This window comes from Molossus molossus, unplaced genomic scaffold, assembly GCF_014108415.1.
Source record: "Molossus molossus isolate mMolMol1 unplaced genomic scaffold, mMolMol1.p scaffold_m16_p_13, whole genome shotgun sequence".
Classification (NCBI taxonomy): Eukaryota; Metazoa; Chordata; class Mammalia; order Chiroptera; family Molossidae; genus Molossus; species Molossus molossus.
The window spans coordinates 60,537,008-60,552,148 of NW_023425348.1; the positions used below are offsets into that span (position 1 = coordinate 60,537,008).

Sequence of the window (15,141 nt, forward strand, 5' to 3'; positions counted from 1 at the left end):
TAAAGTCCTATTAGTGGGGTCACAGCAAAGAAAGTGGGCCTTGGAATCCAGACCCTCCTAGGCTCTGATTCTAGCTCTGCCTTTTACTACCTTCCTCCCTGTGCAACCTCAGACGAGCTCTTTAGCCTCTAGACCTCACTTTCTTCATACATAAAAATTCAACTCACAGCATCACACAGCAGGAGGATTAAATGCTGATTAAATCAAGAGAACCTAGCCCCATGCCCAGAATATAATAAAGACCTGGACAACTGCATTTCCTTCCTCCCTACATGCTAAAGGCTTTCCCATAGGACTTAGGCCTTATGTCCCCTCCTTTTAATCAGAAATACAGCATAACAGGACACTCTGAATTACTCCTTACAATTTATTTCTTCTAAAGCTATTTCTCCTTATTACACACCTATTTAGAAAGTAAAAGCAAAATAATCACCTGTAGCAGCTAACGCATGCCTCAGTCCAGCAGCAATACCAACAACCTTCTCTCTCAGGAGCTGTCAAAACAGAGAAAAGGATTGAGACCCTAGAATCATCCATCTACAAACTGTTATGTAACTCATGCCTGAATGTGATGCAGCATGGCCAGCGTTACGTGTCTGACTGGTTCAGGGCCCCCAACTGACAACATTTCCCTCCATAAATACCTCCACATGCATCACTAAAAGACAAAAATCTTCTTAAAATACCATGTCACAATGTCTCTCAGGGATGGGAGGGACCTTCAAGTTCATCCAGTCCAGGGGTTGGAAAACGTTTTCTATAAAGGGGCAGATAGTAAATATTTTATACTTTGCAGCCATACAGTTTCTGTCACACTACTCTCCTCTGCCACTCTAACATAAAAGCTGCCAAAGACAATACATAAATGAATGGTGTGGTTGTGTTCCAATAAAACTTTATTTACCAAGGGCTCTAGTTTGCAGACCTCTGATCTAGTCCAATCTCCATCCAATACTAAAAACCACTCCACAACACCCCACAAGTGGCTTTCCAACCCCCGCCAAACACCTACTTCAGTAACACGGGCTCCCCACCTCCCCAGGTACCTGTTGCACCTTTGCACGGTTCCATTTATGTCCTTAGGTGAAGCCAAACCTATCTGCTTAGAGCATCAGACGATGCTTCTGAAGTATGTGCAGACAGTTGTCATGTCCTCTCTAAGATGCCTTTTGGTGGTTTTAAAACCAGGTCCTTACATTCTTTGAGACTGCCTCCCTTCAAGATGTGCAGCTTAATTCCCCTCCTGTTGAATGTGGGCTAGACTTATTGACCTGTTTCCAGTGAATAGAACAAGGAAGTGATGAGTGGCTCAGAGACGCAATGATACAGGTATTGAGGCTTCCAGCTTGGCCTCTCTTTCAAATTATTCTCAGGGAAAGCCAGAGGCCATGTCTAAACAGTCCTACAGAGAGGCCCGTGTGGCAAGGAACTGAAGCCTCCTACTAGGTGAGACAGTGTAGAAGTGGATCCACCACTCCAGTCACACCTTCCGCAGCCTGCACCCCGGCTGATGTCCTGACTGTAACCCACCTCATGAGACCAGTTAACTGTTCCCAGATTGCTGACCCTCGGAAACTATGAGATAATAGATGTTTGTTATTTTAAGCTGCTAAATTTTAAGCTAATGTATTACACAGCACCAGATAACTAATACAGATCTCTTCTTTAGGCCAAACATCCCCAATTCTATCAGTCATCACCCCATTCTTGACTTCTCTCCTCTAAATAAGCTCTGATTGATTGATTACTCAATCTCTGGTTTTGAAAGGGACTATATATGCATCAGTCACAGTCCCTATGGATCTTGACCACATTTGTTTATTTACAGATCCACAGTGTCTTTCTAAACTTTAGGACCCTCCATGGCAGGGTCTGAGTCTTATCTGGCATTATGCCTAGGGCCTAAGCACCAGACCCACAACAGAACACGAGATCCTAGAGGCAGTCTGACCAGCACAAAGAACAGGTCTCTGGCCTCCCTTCTTTTAGACTATATTTCTGTTAATGTAGCCTATAATCACAATAGCTTTGGGAAAGATCAAACTTACTGCTAATACAATTTGGGCATACTGTCCTATAGAAATATTTTTTTTCTTTCTTTTTCAAAATTAACAAACGGGAGATTGAATTACATGTGGATTCTATCTCTTTAACATCTTCAACTCACCTCTATTCCTTCCTCTCCATGCCCACTGCCACTGTTTAGTTTGGACCAGGATCATCTCTTGTCTAGATTATTAGCAAGAGTTTCCTAAGTAATCTTCTTTCAATCCATCCTTCACACTGCCCCCTCGGGCCCCTCCCCACCACACTGTTCTCTTTTTTTTTTTCTTTTCCTTTACTGATTTTAGAGACAGAGGACGGGAGAGGGAGAGAGAGAAACATCAATGAGAGAAAACATTGATTGGCTGCCTCCTGCATGCCCCATGCTGGGGATTTGGCCCACAACCTGGGCATGTGCCTTGACCAGGAATCAAACTGGCAACCTCTTGGTGCATGGGTCGATGCTCAACTATTGAGCCACACCAGCCGGGCTCTCTCTTATTTTTTTAATCCGTCACCCAAGGATATTTTTCTACTTATTGTCAGACAGAGTGGGAGGGAGGGAGAAAGAGAGACAGAGAGAAACATCAACGTGATAGAGGCACATAGACTGGTTGCCTCCCACACAGGGCCGGGGACAAACCCCAACCGAGGTACAAGCCCTTGACCAGAATCAAACCCATGACTCATTGGTCCGCAGGCCAGCGCTCTAACTGCTGCGCCAAACTGGCCAGGGCCTGACCGCACTGTTCTGACCATTTGTCATTCACTACGTCCCCAAATGGCTCCTCCCCACCACAGTTCCCACCATTTGTCATTCACTACCTCCCTCCTTGGCCCCTCCCCACCATACTGTTCTCATCATTTGTCATTCACTACCTCCCTCCTTGGCCCCTCCCCACCATACTGTTCTCATCATTTGTCATTCACTACCTCCCTCCTTGGCCCCTCCCCACCATACTGTTCTCATCATTTGTCTTTCACTATCTCCCCTGACTGGCCCCTCCTCACTGGCACTTCACCACTTCCTTATACTCCAACCAAACTAAACTGCTCGCAGTATCCCCAACCCTCCTGCTTTATGCTCTTACAGTTTTGCTTACACAGTTCCTTCTGTCTGGAATGGTCTTCTTTTGTACCTATTCTGTGCATCCTATCTTTTTTTTTTCTAATATGTTTTTATTGATTTCACAGAGGACAGAGAGAGAGAAAGAGAAATATCAATCGGCTGCCTCCTGCATGCTGCCCACTGGGGATCGAGCCCACAACCCAGACATGTGCCCTGACTGGGAATCAAACTGGTAACTCCTAGTGCATGGCATGATGCCCAACCAACAGAGCCACACCAGTGGACTCTGCATCATCTCTTAAGCCAGGTAAATGTCTGCTCAACTTTCAAGAGTCAGCATAAACTTGTTCTCACCCCCACTTCCTCTGGAAAGAATTCAATACTCCCTCCTTTGAGGCTATACATGCACCTACCACAGTTCTAACATGGCAACGTATTTAGGTGTTTCTAAATCTAACACGTCCTATGAAACTATAAGATCCTCAAATGCTAGGATTGGATCTTATTCACCTTTGTCCCCACCACCTAAACACAGCACCTATACATGATAGCTGCTATTAAATGAATGAATGAGTTTCTACATTTCACTTTGGCACATTCTTCCCATTGTTCCACAAGATACAGCCTGTCAAAATGGTTCTGTCATCCAACATATTTTAATCACTGTTCCCCTCTGTCTTCTTTAATCATGTGACTTAAGCTACATTAATTATAATTTACATGTAGGTTCTTTAAAAGCCATCAATTTGTAACTGCAAGCTTTAACATTTCCTACAACAGGGATTACAGAGTCTAGACCTCTGTGTACAACATGTGATCCAGACTAAATATTTGTGTTCTCCTGAAATTCATATATTAAGATCTGTTACCCAATATGATAGTATTTGGAGGTGGGGTCTTTGGCAGGTGATTAGGTCATGAGGGCAAGGCCCTCATGAATGGGGTTAGTGCTACTATAAAAAAGATCCCAAAGAGCTCCTTCAGCTCCTCTGCCATGAAAGGACACAGCAAGAAGACGGAAGTGGGCCCTCACCAGACACCCAGTCTGCTGGTGCCTTGATCTTGTACTTCCCAGCCTCCAGAACTGTGAGAAATAAATGCTTGTTGTATAAGTTACCTAGCCTATGGTATTTTGTTGTAACAGCCCAAACAGACCAAAACACCTTAGAAACCATGACCCCAAATAATACCAGCAAATGGAACTCAGCAAGATGATAGAAGCAGACCAAGCTCCCTCCAGTGAAAACAGATCTCGCACTCTGAGTCAGAGTTTCTGGAAATTAGATAGAAGTGGAGCAGCTTAGGTGGCAAAACTCATTTTAGAGCCAGCATATTTCTTTTAAAATATTCCATAGTCTTATTAGGATCACTTACAATATCAACTTCACAAAAATGTGTACATCTTGATGTTTATCTCTCACATTGATGTTTCTCTCTCTCTCTCCTTTCAAAAATCAATAAAAACATATTCAAAAAATTTAAAAAAAAAGAAGTGACTGTTGACCTGGCTGGTTTTGCTCAGTGGTTAGAGCATCAGCCTGAGGACCTAAGGGTCTTGGGTTCAATTCCCAGTCAAGAGCACATACCTGGTTTGCACGTTTGACCACCAGTTGGGGTCATTCAGGAGAAAACCAATCAATGTGTTTCTCTCACATTGATGTTTCTCTCTTTCTCTCTCTTTCTCCCTCCCTCCCTTCCACTCCATCTAAAGAAAAATCAATGGGAAAAATACCCTCAGGTAAGAATGAACAAACAAACAAAAAAGAAGTGACTGCTATTAGGTACACAGTTTCTTTCCTGGTAATGAAAATGTTCCAAAATTAGATCATGATAAAGGCTACACATCTCTGTGAATATACTAAATTACACATTTATAAAAGATAGATTTTATGGTATGTGGATTACATCTCAATACAGTTGTTATTTTAAAACTGATCTCACCTGTTTCACACTTTTTTGAAGGTGCTATTAAAAATATGTCATTACATAGGTAGCTCACATGATCTTTCTATCAGACAACACTGGCTGAGCCATCTGCCCAGCTTGGTGTCTCCAGGTAAGTCACTGCTCTCTAAACCTACTTCTGACATAGTTCCCATCATTACTAACTTTAGAATTGTAAAAAGTCGTTAATGTCTTTAAGATATATTACCCATATCATTTTATTTCACAAAAATGTACACAATGTGTTTGAGGACTAAGAGAAGTTTTTTCACTCACAACCTTCACTCCCCTCAACCTAATTTTTCCCAGAAAAACCTGTTTTTCAACTTAAATTCTAACTACCCCATGGGTGTTCAGGGACCCAGTCAGCCTGGGGAGGAACAACTATACTACCCTAGAAACTCCTTTTTTTTTTTTTTAATTTTTCTCTTTATTATTTTAGAAAGAGAGGGAGAGATAGAAACATTGATTGGCTGCCTCGTGCATGACCTCCACTGGGGTTCAGGCCCACAACCTGGGCATGTGCCCTGACCGGGCATTGAACTGGCGACCTCTTGGTGCATGGGTCAACATTCAACCAGTGAGCCACACTGGCCAGGGCTACCCTGGACACTTTAACAGGACGGGGGCAAGATGAATAATAGGTGCTGTCCTTACTTCAATGGCCTGGGGAATCACACATCTTCGAGGCCCATGAGGAACTCCTAATTGGCCAAAGGAGTTGGATCCACATGATAGAACTTGACCATTTTCTGCAAAATACAAATACTTAAATCACCATCTAAGCAGTAGAAGATCCATGACCAGTGGGTAAATGCTGAAGAAGCAAAGGGAATGAGAGGAGGGAGTTAGGGCCCTGCACTTCAGTACCTTCAAACCACCTTCCCTGCTTTTGTTGTTGCTCCAGGAATAAATCCCTGGGCACGGCTGTGTCACACAGACTACCCACTACACGACCTAATTCTGACTAGCTGTGTAGGACACTTAGCCCAGTGACTAGTGCTGGGACCAGAGGATACTACTTACCCACTTCTCATGTTTCCAGGTAACACAATTTCTATTATTTTAACACTTCAGGCCTTTCTCTCTGCCCTTCCCATACTTACTGCTTTCTAGCAGAGAAGTGGTAACCTAACCAATTGGTGAGTTTGAGAGAAGGAAGGACCAGGACACATGTGGCTTGGCACCTTCCTCTCAGGCACTCTGGGCTGACACGTAATAAGGGTTTCCCCTACGGGGAAGGCCTAGAGTTTGGGGGATAAGTTTGGATCAAAGGAGTATTAGCAGAACCACTTGGCCTGACAATTAACCCTGGCCTCCAACTTAGTCTTTATCAGTAAAAAGCCAATGGTTTGATCTCCACCTGTCTACTGCTCTCTACCTTTCTCACAAATGGTTCCAAATATGAACAGGAAATAGAGCGCTATCTATGACTCCCTACAACCCCAACAAAGGCCCACAATGAGCACTTCATAAAGGATAGCTACTATTTAGATTCTAATAATCACTACCAAATTCAACACACATTATAGAACCCCTCCACAGAATAGAGATGGTGACACCCTAGCAGGGTATTAAAGACAGAGTAAGAGTTCACCGAGAAACTAGAGGGGCTACTCCAAGCAGAGAACATGTACTATTTGGTATTAACAGAAAGAAAAGTATAGGAAGTGAGGAGAATAAGAGCCAAGGCAACAACAGGAATAGGTGAGGAACAGTCACTGAAGGCCATGTGCTAAAAATTGGGAAGTGAGCTATGCGTGTGGACTGGTGGGCAGGGTGACATAGTCAGAAGATGCCTTTGGCAGAGGGTGTGACAAAGAGAGACCTTAGTCAGAAATTATAGATGGGCCTTTGAATCCAGAATGGGGCAAAACTACTTCCAGGGAGAAGTCATCTGACAAAGTATCTATTGTCAGCTGATTCCCAAGAGCATTACAGTGGTCCCTCGGTATTTGCAGGGGATCAGTCCCAGGACCAATCCAAGGATGCTCAAGTCCCTTACATAAAATAACATAGAATAATGCATTCAGGTGGCCCTCTGCATCTGCGAATTCCCAACCACTGACTGAAAATACTGCATGTACTATTGTTTTTGATCAGCAGTCAGTTGAATTCAGACATGAAACCTAAGGATATAGAGGGCTGACTGTATTCTATTAACCCCTTGTCCATATCCCTCTATATCCTATTCTGCTATCTGGCTTCACAGAGATGGAACAGTTCTGTCCAACCATATTCATATATTTTTTTAAATCCATCACTGGGGAAAAGCTTCCATCACTGTTGTGGCAACCACTGATTTCTTCACACTCCCACAACTTTCCCCAGTGGGTAACCTGCAGCTGGCACTGCTGGCCTAGCCCAGCCACACAGCTATTATGAACTTCTGGGACAGGACGTGGCTACCAACCGTGATCCAGTTCATTCCCCAGTCTCCGGCAAAAGTTTTCCAGCCCAAGTTTTACTATTTAAACTCTCCTTGCAAAAGATACCCCAGAACTTTCCTTGACAACCAGACAGAACATCTGTGTGTGTTTTTAAACACAAAGAGGCGCCCTGGCCGGTTTGGCTCAGTGGTTGGAGCGTCGACCTGCGGTACAGAGAGACCCGGGTTCGGTTCCCGCTAAGGGCACGTACCGTGGTTGCAGTTTGTCCCCGGCCCTGGTTGGTTGTGCGGGTGGCAGCCACTCGATGTGTCCCTTCACATCGATGTTTCTCTCTCTCTCTCTTCCTCTCTCTCCCTCCTGCTCTATCTGAACAAAAAATGGAAAAATATCCTCGGGTGAGGAAAAAAATAAATAAATAAACACAAAGAGGCTGCCCAGCCCATGTGGCTCAGTGGTTGAGCATCAACCCATGCACTAAGAGGTCGCCGGTTTGATTCCTGGTCAGGGTACATTCCTAGGTTCAGGCCAAATCCCCAGTGGCGGACATGCAGGAGGTGGCCAATCGATGTTCTCTCTCATCAATGTTTCTATCTTTCTCTCCCTCTCCCTTCCTCTCTCAAAAATCAATAAAGAAAAAAAAAATTTTTTTTAAAGAGGCTTTCATTTCATCAGTATCACCATCATCATGCTCTTCTTACTCAAAGCCTTTGTGGTGATAAAGATTACCTAGGAGAGAACTCACCTGTGAGGATAATGGTAAAGTCCCAGCCACAGGCCACCTGTTGGATGGGACAGCCAAGGAGGGATTTACACAGTGTAAAATATAGAACATCCTCCATGTGACCAAGTCCCAACTGCCCATCTTTGTTCAGGCCACAAACAAAAAGGCTTCCTCCATCTGCAAAATACAAAAGCTTTGGTGATTGCTGCACAGGGGAAATTACAACTGCCAAAGCGAGCAAAAGGATTTCACTATTTATTTGGAAACACAAACCCAATAACCTTTTTTCCACCCACGTTAATAAGCCATGTATGTTAATGTGCACTGAACAAAACGGCACTGGGCCAAGGGGCTCAAATCTAATATCTAAATGGAAACTCCAAGTGCTACAGTAGGGGCCAATCAATCACCAAATTAAGCATCTACTGTAACAATAAAGCCAACATCCATTTTGCACTTAGAATGTGCCAAGTATTATTCTAAGAGGTTTCTATGTGGGGCCAACTTATCCTTTAGGCATAGTGCCTAAGGCCCACAATACTTTTAGAGGCCCACAAAAATGTTTTAATTTTAAGTTCTTTTAAAATATGAAAAATAAATGTAATAATAATGAATATATAATACTAAATCTAGCCTGGATTATATTAGTCTTTATATCAATGCAGTTGTAAAATACAACTTTTAATATCTCTTTATGAAGAAAGGAGTCCACAAAAGCAAAAGTGCCAAGGACTCATAAAAGTCAAAATGCTGCCCTGGCCAGTTTTACTCAGTGGTTAGAGCGTCAGCCCGCGGACCAGAGAGTCCTGGGTTGGGTTTCCACTAAGAGGATGTACCTCGATTGCAGTTTGTCCCCGGTCCCAGTTGGAGTCGTGTGGATGGCAGCCACTCAATGTGTCTCTCTCGCATCAATGTTTCTCTCTCTTCCCCCCTCTCTCCCTCCTGCTCTATCTGAAGATAAATGCAAAAATGTCCTTGGTGAGGATAAAAAAAAAAGTCAAAATGTAACCATTAACTCATTGATTCTTCTTATCCACCATTATTATCCCCTTATAACAGAGAAGAAACTCACACAGAGGAATTAAGTAATTTCTCCAAGGCCACACAGCTAATAAATAACAGAACCAGGACTTGAACCCAAGAAGTTTGATTCCAGAGTTCATGTTCTTAACCAGGATGCAATATATCCTTTTTCACAGTATTATAGCACAATATTATAGTCCTATCCTAGATATTGCAAGGGAAATTAAGAATAATACAAAGTTCTTGCTCTCAAAGAATATTCAAGCTAATTGCAAACTTCAAACTCATATATGAAAGTTAAATAGCAATATATGGTATAAAATGTGATATATTTTACAGCTCTGCCACTAATATATCTTATAACGTTAAGCAATCAGTTTTCCTCTCTGAGCCTCATTTGTGTAACAGGTGGGGAGGGGGAAGGAGGGGGGAGCCTCAGAAGAGCCTAGAAGATCTCTGACGTCCTTTCAGCTCTGACAATCTAAGATTCTCAGATTATGACTTGGTTCTTCACAAAAATCTTTTCCTCTGAAAAATACAAAAGGCTAAAATATGGCAATATGACATCCTAGGGGAAAATGTCTAAATAAGAGAACGAGGAGCTATCTACTCTTGAAGGAAAATTACCTGTGACAACAGCAGAGTGGCCCCCTCCTCCTGTGATCCTCCTGACACACACAGGTTTACAGAAGTCATTCAGTTGTTGGGGCACAAGTACATCTTCTTTATGGCCAAGGCCAAGTTGCCCATAGCTATTTGCACCCTAAGGATAAAATAAACCAAGGATGAACAAAGTATGGGAACCCCAAATGTCAATGTTTATTTACCTGGCTCTATCTTTCTCACCCCAACAATATCGCAAAGCCTATATACAAATAAAATTTCATAAGCTCATTCTTTTTTTCCCCTTATTTATTTATTTATTGGTACGTGCCCCTAGCAGGAACTGAACCCAGGACTCTGGTCCACAGGCTGATACTCTAACCGCTGAGCCAAACCAGCCAGGGCCATAAGCTCATTCTTAAGAGGCTGTTACATGCAGCCCACATTTAGACGGAAGGCCCATCCCCAGAGCACCGTGCTTTCCAGGTAAGAGGAGCCCTTAGCATCCACAGCTTATCCATTGATACTCCTCACCTCCCCCTTCCAATGCCCCAGCCTCCATATGTTGCTTTTGAGGACAACATAAGAGTTCCTTCTGACAAAATTGAATTACCTGAGGTGGCTAAGAAAAGAAATAATGAAATAGGAACAAAGTGGGTGGGAAATATGCTAGGACTAGTTCTTGTCCCTTCTCCCCGCACAGCACTGGGAAATGACTTTCTGTAATCAAAGTTAGCTAAGGATTTTGTACCCTCAAGCAGGGCACATCATTGTCATTTCATCTGTAAGTGAAAGAGGCTGGCAATGATCTCTAAGGACCTTCCCAAGTACTATGTTTTGTGACTCTGAGATTCACATAGTAAGATCCCTGGAAGGGAACAGATTTCCTTTTGGTGGGCAATATGTTTATCATTATTATACAATAAAGGTCCATAGCCCCTAATCTGAAACCCTTGCAGCCAGATATGTTTCAGATTCAGAATTTTACAGACTTTAGAAAAGTAATATGATATATAAATCATATACACTTCTGCAAGGTGTGGGAGCAGCACCTCATAAGCAAAACAGTATTATCCCTGCAGTAAAGTGGGCAAAGACTATAAACAGCCTATGTCAGGTCAGTTTGGGGTGGTCAGAGCTTTTTGTTTCCAAAATTAAAGATAAGGGATTGTGGACCTGCAGGGAGAATCTAATTAAGATTTCAGAAATCCTTATAATTTCTACAAGTATCTTCTTCTGTCTGATTCTTCCTAGAGATGACTAATAAAACCTTTAAAATGTGTTTGTTTTGAAAACATCTGAATGAAGAAAAGTGATTTAAAACTACAAAAATACATACATACATACATACATACAAACAAATTCCTGCCCCTGTGGTCTCTTCTACAGTCATCCTGGGCTGCAAGGACTCACGTTGGAAGAGCAAGCCATGGCAGGGACACAGGTCCCAGAGGTCTCAAAGGCAATACTAGCTACCAGTTACTGAGTGCTTCTCCTTGTGCTGGGCAATCACCTTTAATTCTCACAACAACAGAGGAGATGGGCATTGTCCTATCATTGTACAGATGAGGTAACTAAGGCTCAGAGAGGTTAAGTAATTGTCCATTGTCACATAGTTGGGTAGGCAACTTTGGCTCTAAGAATAAAGAAAAATAAATACATATACATATACATATATATATACATATACATATATGTACATATATAACCAGCCCAGAGCTTACAGAGGCTGACTGTATGACCCTATCTAAAATAGTACTCTCATCACTTTTTTGTGCTTTATATTTCTTCACTGCACTCTCTGACATGACATTATATGTTTACTTATTTACTGTCTACCTCCTAAAAAATAAACTCCCTGAGGGCAGAAACTTTATCTTGCTCACTGCCGTTTCCCCTGCATCTGAATCTGTGCCTGCCCAGAAAAGGTGTGCATATATTTTATAGTGAATGAATATAAGACCCTAGGAGTTCCTCCCTAGGAAAGATCAAATGAAAAGCTTGCATGGTGTGAAGAGCATATGCACGGGATCTCTCCATCAGCCCCATTACCAGGTTTACAGGCTGCTGAACAGAAAGTCAGATACTGGTATTATGGAATTCAAATTATGATACCACATTTTTGTAATGCAGCAAGAGGCTCTAAATCCATGATAAAGCAAAACAAAGGGAAATTTTAATACAACCTATTACAGCTCTCTTTGCCTCCCTTCCTTATAAACTCTCCAGACACCACACATACACACACACACACAACTCCAAGGATGTAAATTTCCTTATCGGTTGACTTGTGTTTCCCTCAAATTTATTTGTTGAAACCTTAACTTCCAGTAGCTCACAAAGTGATTATACTTGGAAATAGGGCCTTTTAAAAGGTAATTAAGGGTAAATGAGGTCATAAAAATGCTGTCCTAAACCAGTATGACTGGTGTCCTTATAAGACAAAACACAGGGATGCTCTCACACAGAGAAAAATCCATATGAGCACACAGCAAGAAGGCTGCCATCTCTAAGGAAAAGAGAGCGACCTCAGAAGAAATGGAACCTGCTCACACCTTGATCTTGGACTTCTGACCTCCAGAACTGTGAGAAAATAAATTTCCTCTGTTTAAACCACTCAGTCTGTGGTATTTTGTTATGGCAGCCTTAGCAAACTAATATATCCCTCCACACATATAACGCAGCTGGAAGAATATACCATCAGGTCTCCAAGCACAGCAGTGGGGTCAGGTTCAACAATCTTTTTGTTTCAGTACAGACAAGGCCATATCTGAAAGGCTTTAGCTGTCTGATGTTTCCTCTGTCCACACAGACCGGTTTCTGGCCTGGGAAAAGCCAGAGACACCACCCACCCCAGGCACACATTCAATCCCCAACTCCACCCCCGGTTCAAGTACCACCTGAAAGATACTCAGACAGCCAGACTCCCTCAAGCCACACCACACTCTCCCTTCTGCCAGTCTGGGCCTTACATTCAACAAGTGCTTCCTTGTACTGATAATTACATTTTTTTAATTAGTGAATATATACTGATTTTAACAGCAATATAGGTATCTCCCCACTTCACCCCTCACCCCAACTTGAGAGCTGTAAGTCTTTCAGTCGTGTTTTTCCCAATAGATCAGCACATAGCTCACACACAACAGGTACTCTCATTCAGCTATTAGTCAACAAATATTTACTGAGCACCTTACCATGTGCCAGGCACCGTAAACAAGACAGGCACAGTACCCACCGTTATGATGCTTACATTCTATCAAGGACACTGACATTAACAAATTATATATTCCATTACAATTGGGATACGTGCTATGAAGAACTAACACGTCTGCTTGTACCCGTGCATCTGGTCGGGTACCTGCCACACTCGCCTGTGCAGAGACCCTCCTCTCTCCCAGCCAGGCACACAAAGATGACAGTGTCTCTCACGGCGCCTGGTGCCTGTCAAACCAATACCCGCGCAGACTCCCACTCCCCCAGCACAGGCAAGATCCGGTCACAGCAGAATAGCAGCAACTATGCAGGGTCTCTGCCTTGTGCACCGCCAAACACCGCAGGCCTCACGTCCAAGGATGCTCCCGCCAGGCTGAGGTGAGGCTGGGGAAAGGCCCTATCCTCCAGCCAACAGGAGGGTGCGGAGCACAGGTGACCCACTCGGCTCCGAGACCCGGCGATGCTCTCTTCAGAGCCATCCACGCTGTCTCTCCCGGAGCTCTCGAGGAACCAGTTGCTCTGCCCTGGAGGCAGGTTCTTCCCACTGAGCCGCAGCCCCTCCGGTCCGGACCCCACCAGCCAGCAGGCCCCCTAAATCACCCGTTAAGACCCTTCCCTCCCGCCTTCTCCTCTTCCGCCCCCAGCCCAGGATCCTCCAACCCAGAGCCAGAACCGGGCTCGAATCTCCGCCGCCCAACCCAGAACCGCCCACGCTGAGGCCCGGAGCTCCAGCCTCAGCGGGCCCCTCAGTCCCAGCCACCCCGGCGCGGGGGCGGAGTCACGCACCCAGGCGAAGAGCGCGGCCCGAGCGGGGGTGGCCTGCGAGGCGCTAGGCTCGTGCTCCATGCGGGGACGCTCCACTGACGCTTCCGGGAGGGTCCCGCGCGGGGGGCGGGGCCGGCGCGGAGGGTGGGCGGGGCCGGCGGGCCGCGCCCTCGTGCCGCCGCGAATCAAGAGCGGGCGAGAGCCCGACAGCCACCGCCCCATCTGCCTCCCAGTGGCCCCGCCCCGGCGCGCTCTAAGCGTTTCCACCCCCGGCCTCCTGTTCTGCCGGGTAGTTACGTCTCTCTTTGCCTTTATTTTTAGTAATAATCCTATACAATTGCACCATGCTCCTTCACATTTTTATCTCCTTGGAGTCCCAAGACAGCCCAGAGGGGCTGACAGGCCTTCACCATTTGATGGGGAAGAAATTGAGCCTGAGAAGGGGTGGCAAGGGTCCTGCTCCAGAGTCTTAGGCAGAACTGTTGGGTCTGCTTTGGGGGCGATTCTTGGTAGACGAGGATAGTGTCTTACACCGTTGGTGTCGACCTCAGTGCCTGAAACGGATCGGGAATTTAACGCTAAGGAGGCTGGTTCTCGTGGATTCCTGCTGGGGCAGCCATCTAACTCCGGTGCTCCGAGCAGGCCCTGCCCTGATTCTGATCAATACTGGATAATTTTTGCCCAACGAAGATTTTCATATAAAATGGCTTTTATCAGACACTCTCATACACTTTTGGTGGGAGCTAAATATACGCAATTTTGCTGAAGGACAATGTGGCAGTGCATATTAGGAATATAAAGATAGATATTTACCCAGTAATTCCACGTCTGTTAATTTATCACAAGAAAATAATCAGAACTGTGCACAAAGACTTAAACTGCAAGTGATTCATTATAGAGTTACGTATAATGGGAAAGAACTTACTACCTGGAAGACCAAAAATAAATTGGTTGCATAGCCAAGTGATAGAATACCGGGCTGCCATTTAAAAATATTTTGGAAGACATTAAATAAGAGAAATATTCATGATATATCATTAAAGTAAGTATTATACCAATTTTCCATACAGACACGCACACGCTCAGGGTGGTGAATTACAGGTGATTTTTTTGGGGGGAGGGGGGTACTTTTTTGTATATAACCCGCAATTTCCAAGCTACACATTACTTTGTGGGTACAAATGGGATCACATTAAGGATGATAATCCAAATTCACTAGTTCTTGAGCCCTCTGATGACACAAGCCTCCAGTACTCATCACCCTTTATGCCTGGAAGCCCTGGAAAGTGTCTCAGGGGAGCTCTTAACACAATTCTTTCCTGTTTTTTTATACCACCATTCCTCTTCATTTCTGTCTGTAAGACCACTTG

At 44.2% G+C, this 15,141-nt stretch overlaps 1 protein-coding gene across 6 annotated transcripts in view; it reads right to left on the reverse strand.

Annotated features, from left to right (window-relative positions):
* The window catches only part of SERGEF (secretion regulating guanine nucleotide exchange factor), a 197,498-nt gene extending 183,638 nt beyond the window's left edge, over positions 1-13,860 (reverse strand). For all 6 annotated transcript variants that reach the window (XR_004959301.1, XM_036259420.1, XM_036259419.1 and 3 more), the window contains exons 1-5: positions 13,793-13,860; positions 9,818-9,953; positions 8,189-8,344; positions 5,714-5,808; positions 434-494 (exon numbers count right to left, since the gene is read on the reverse strand). Coding sequence is in view for 5 of the 6 variants with exons in the window: in XM_036259420.1 (XP_036115313.1) it covers positions 434-494; positions 5,714-5,808; positions 8,189-8,344; positions 9,818-9,953; positions 13,793-13,852 (508 nt within the window). In the remaining variant the exon portion in view is untranslated. The remainder of the gene's footprint in view (positions 1-433; positions 495-5,713; positions 5,809-8,188; positions 8,345-9,817; positions 9,954-13,792) is intronic.
* Between the last annotated feature and the right edge of the window lie 1,281 nt (positions 13,861-15,141).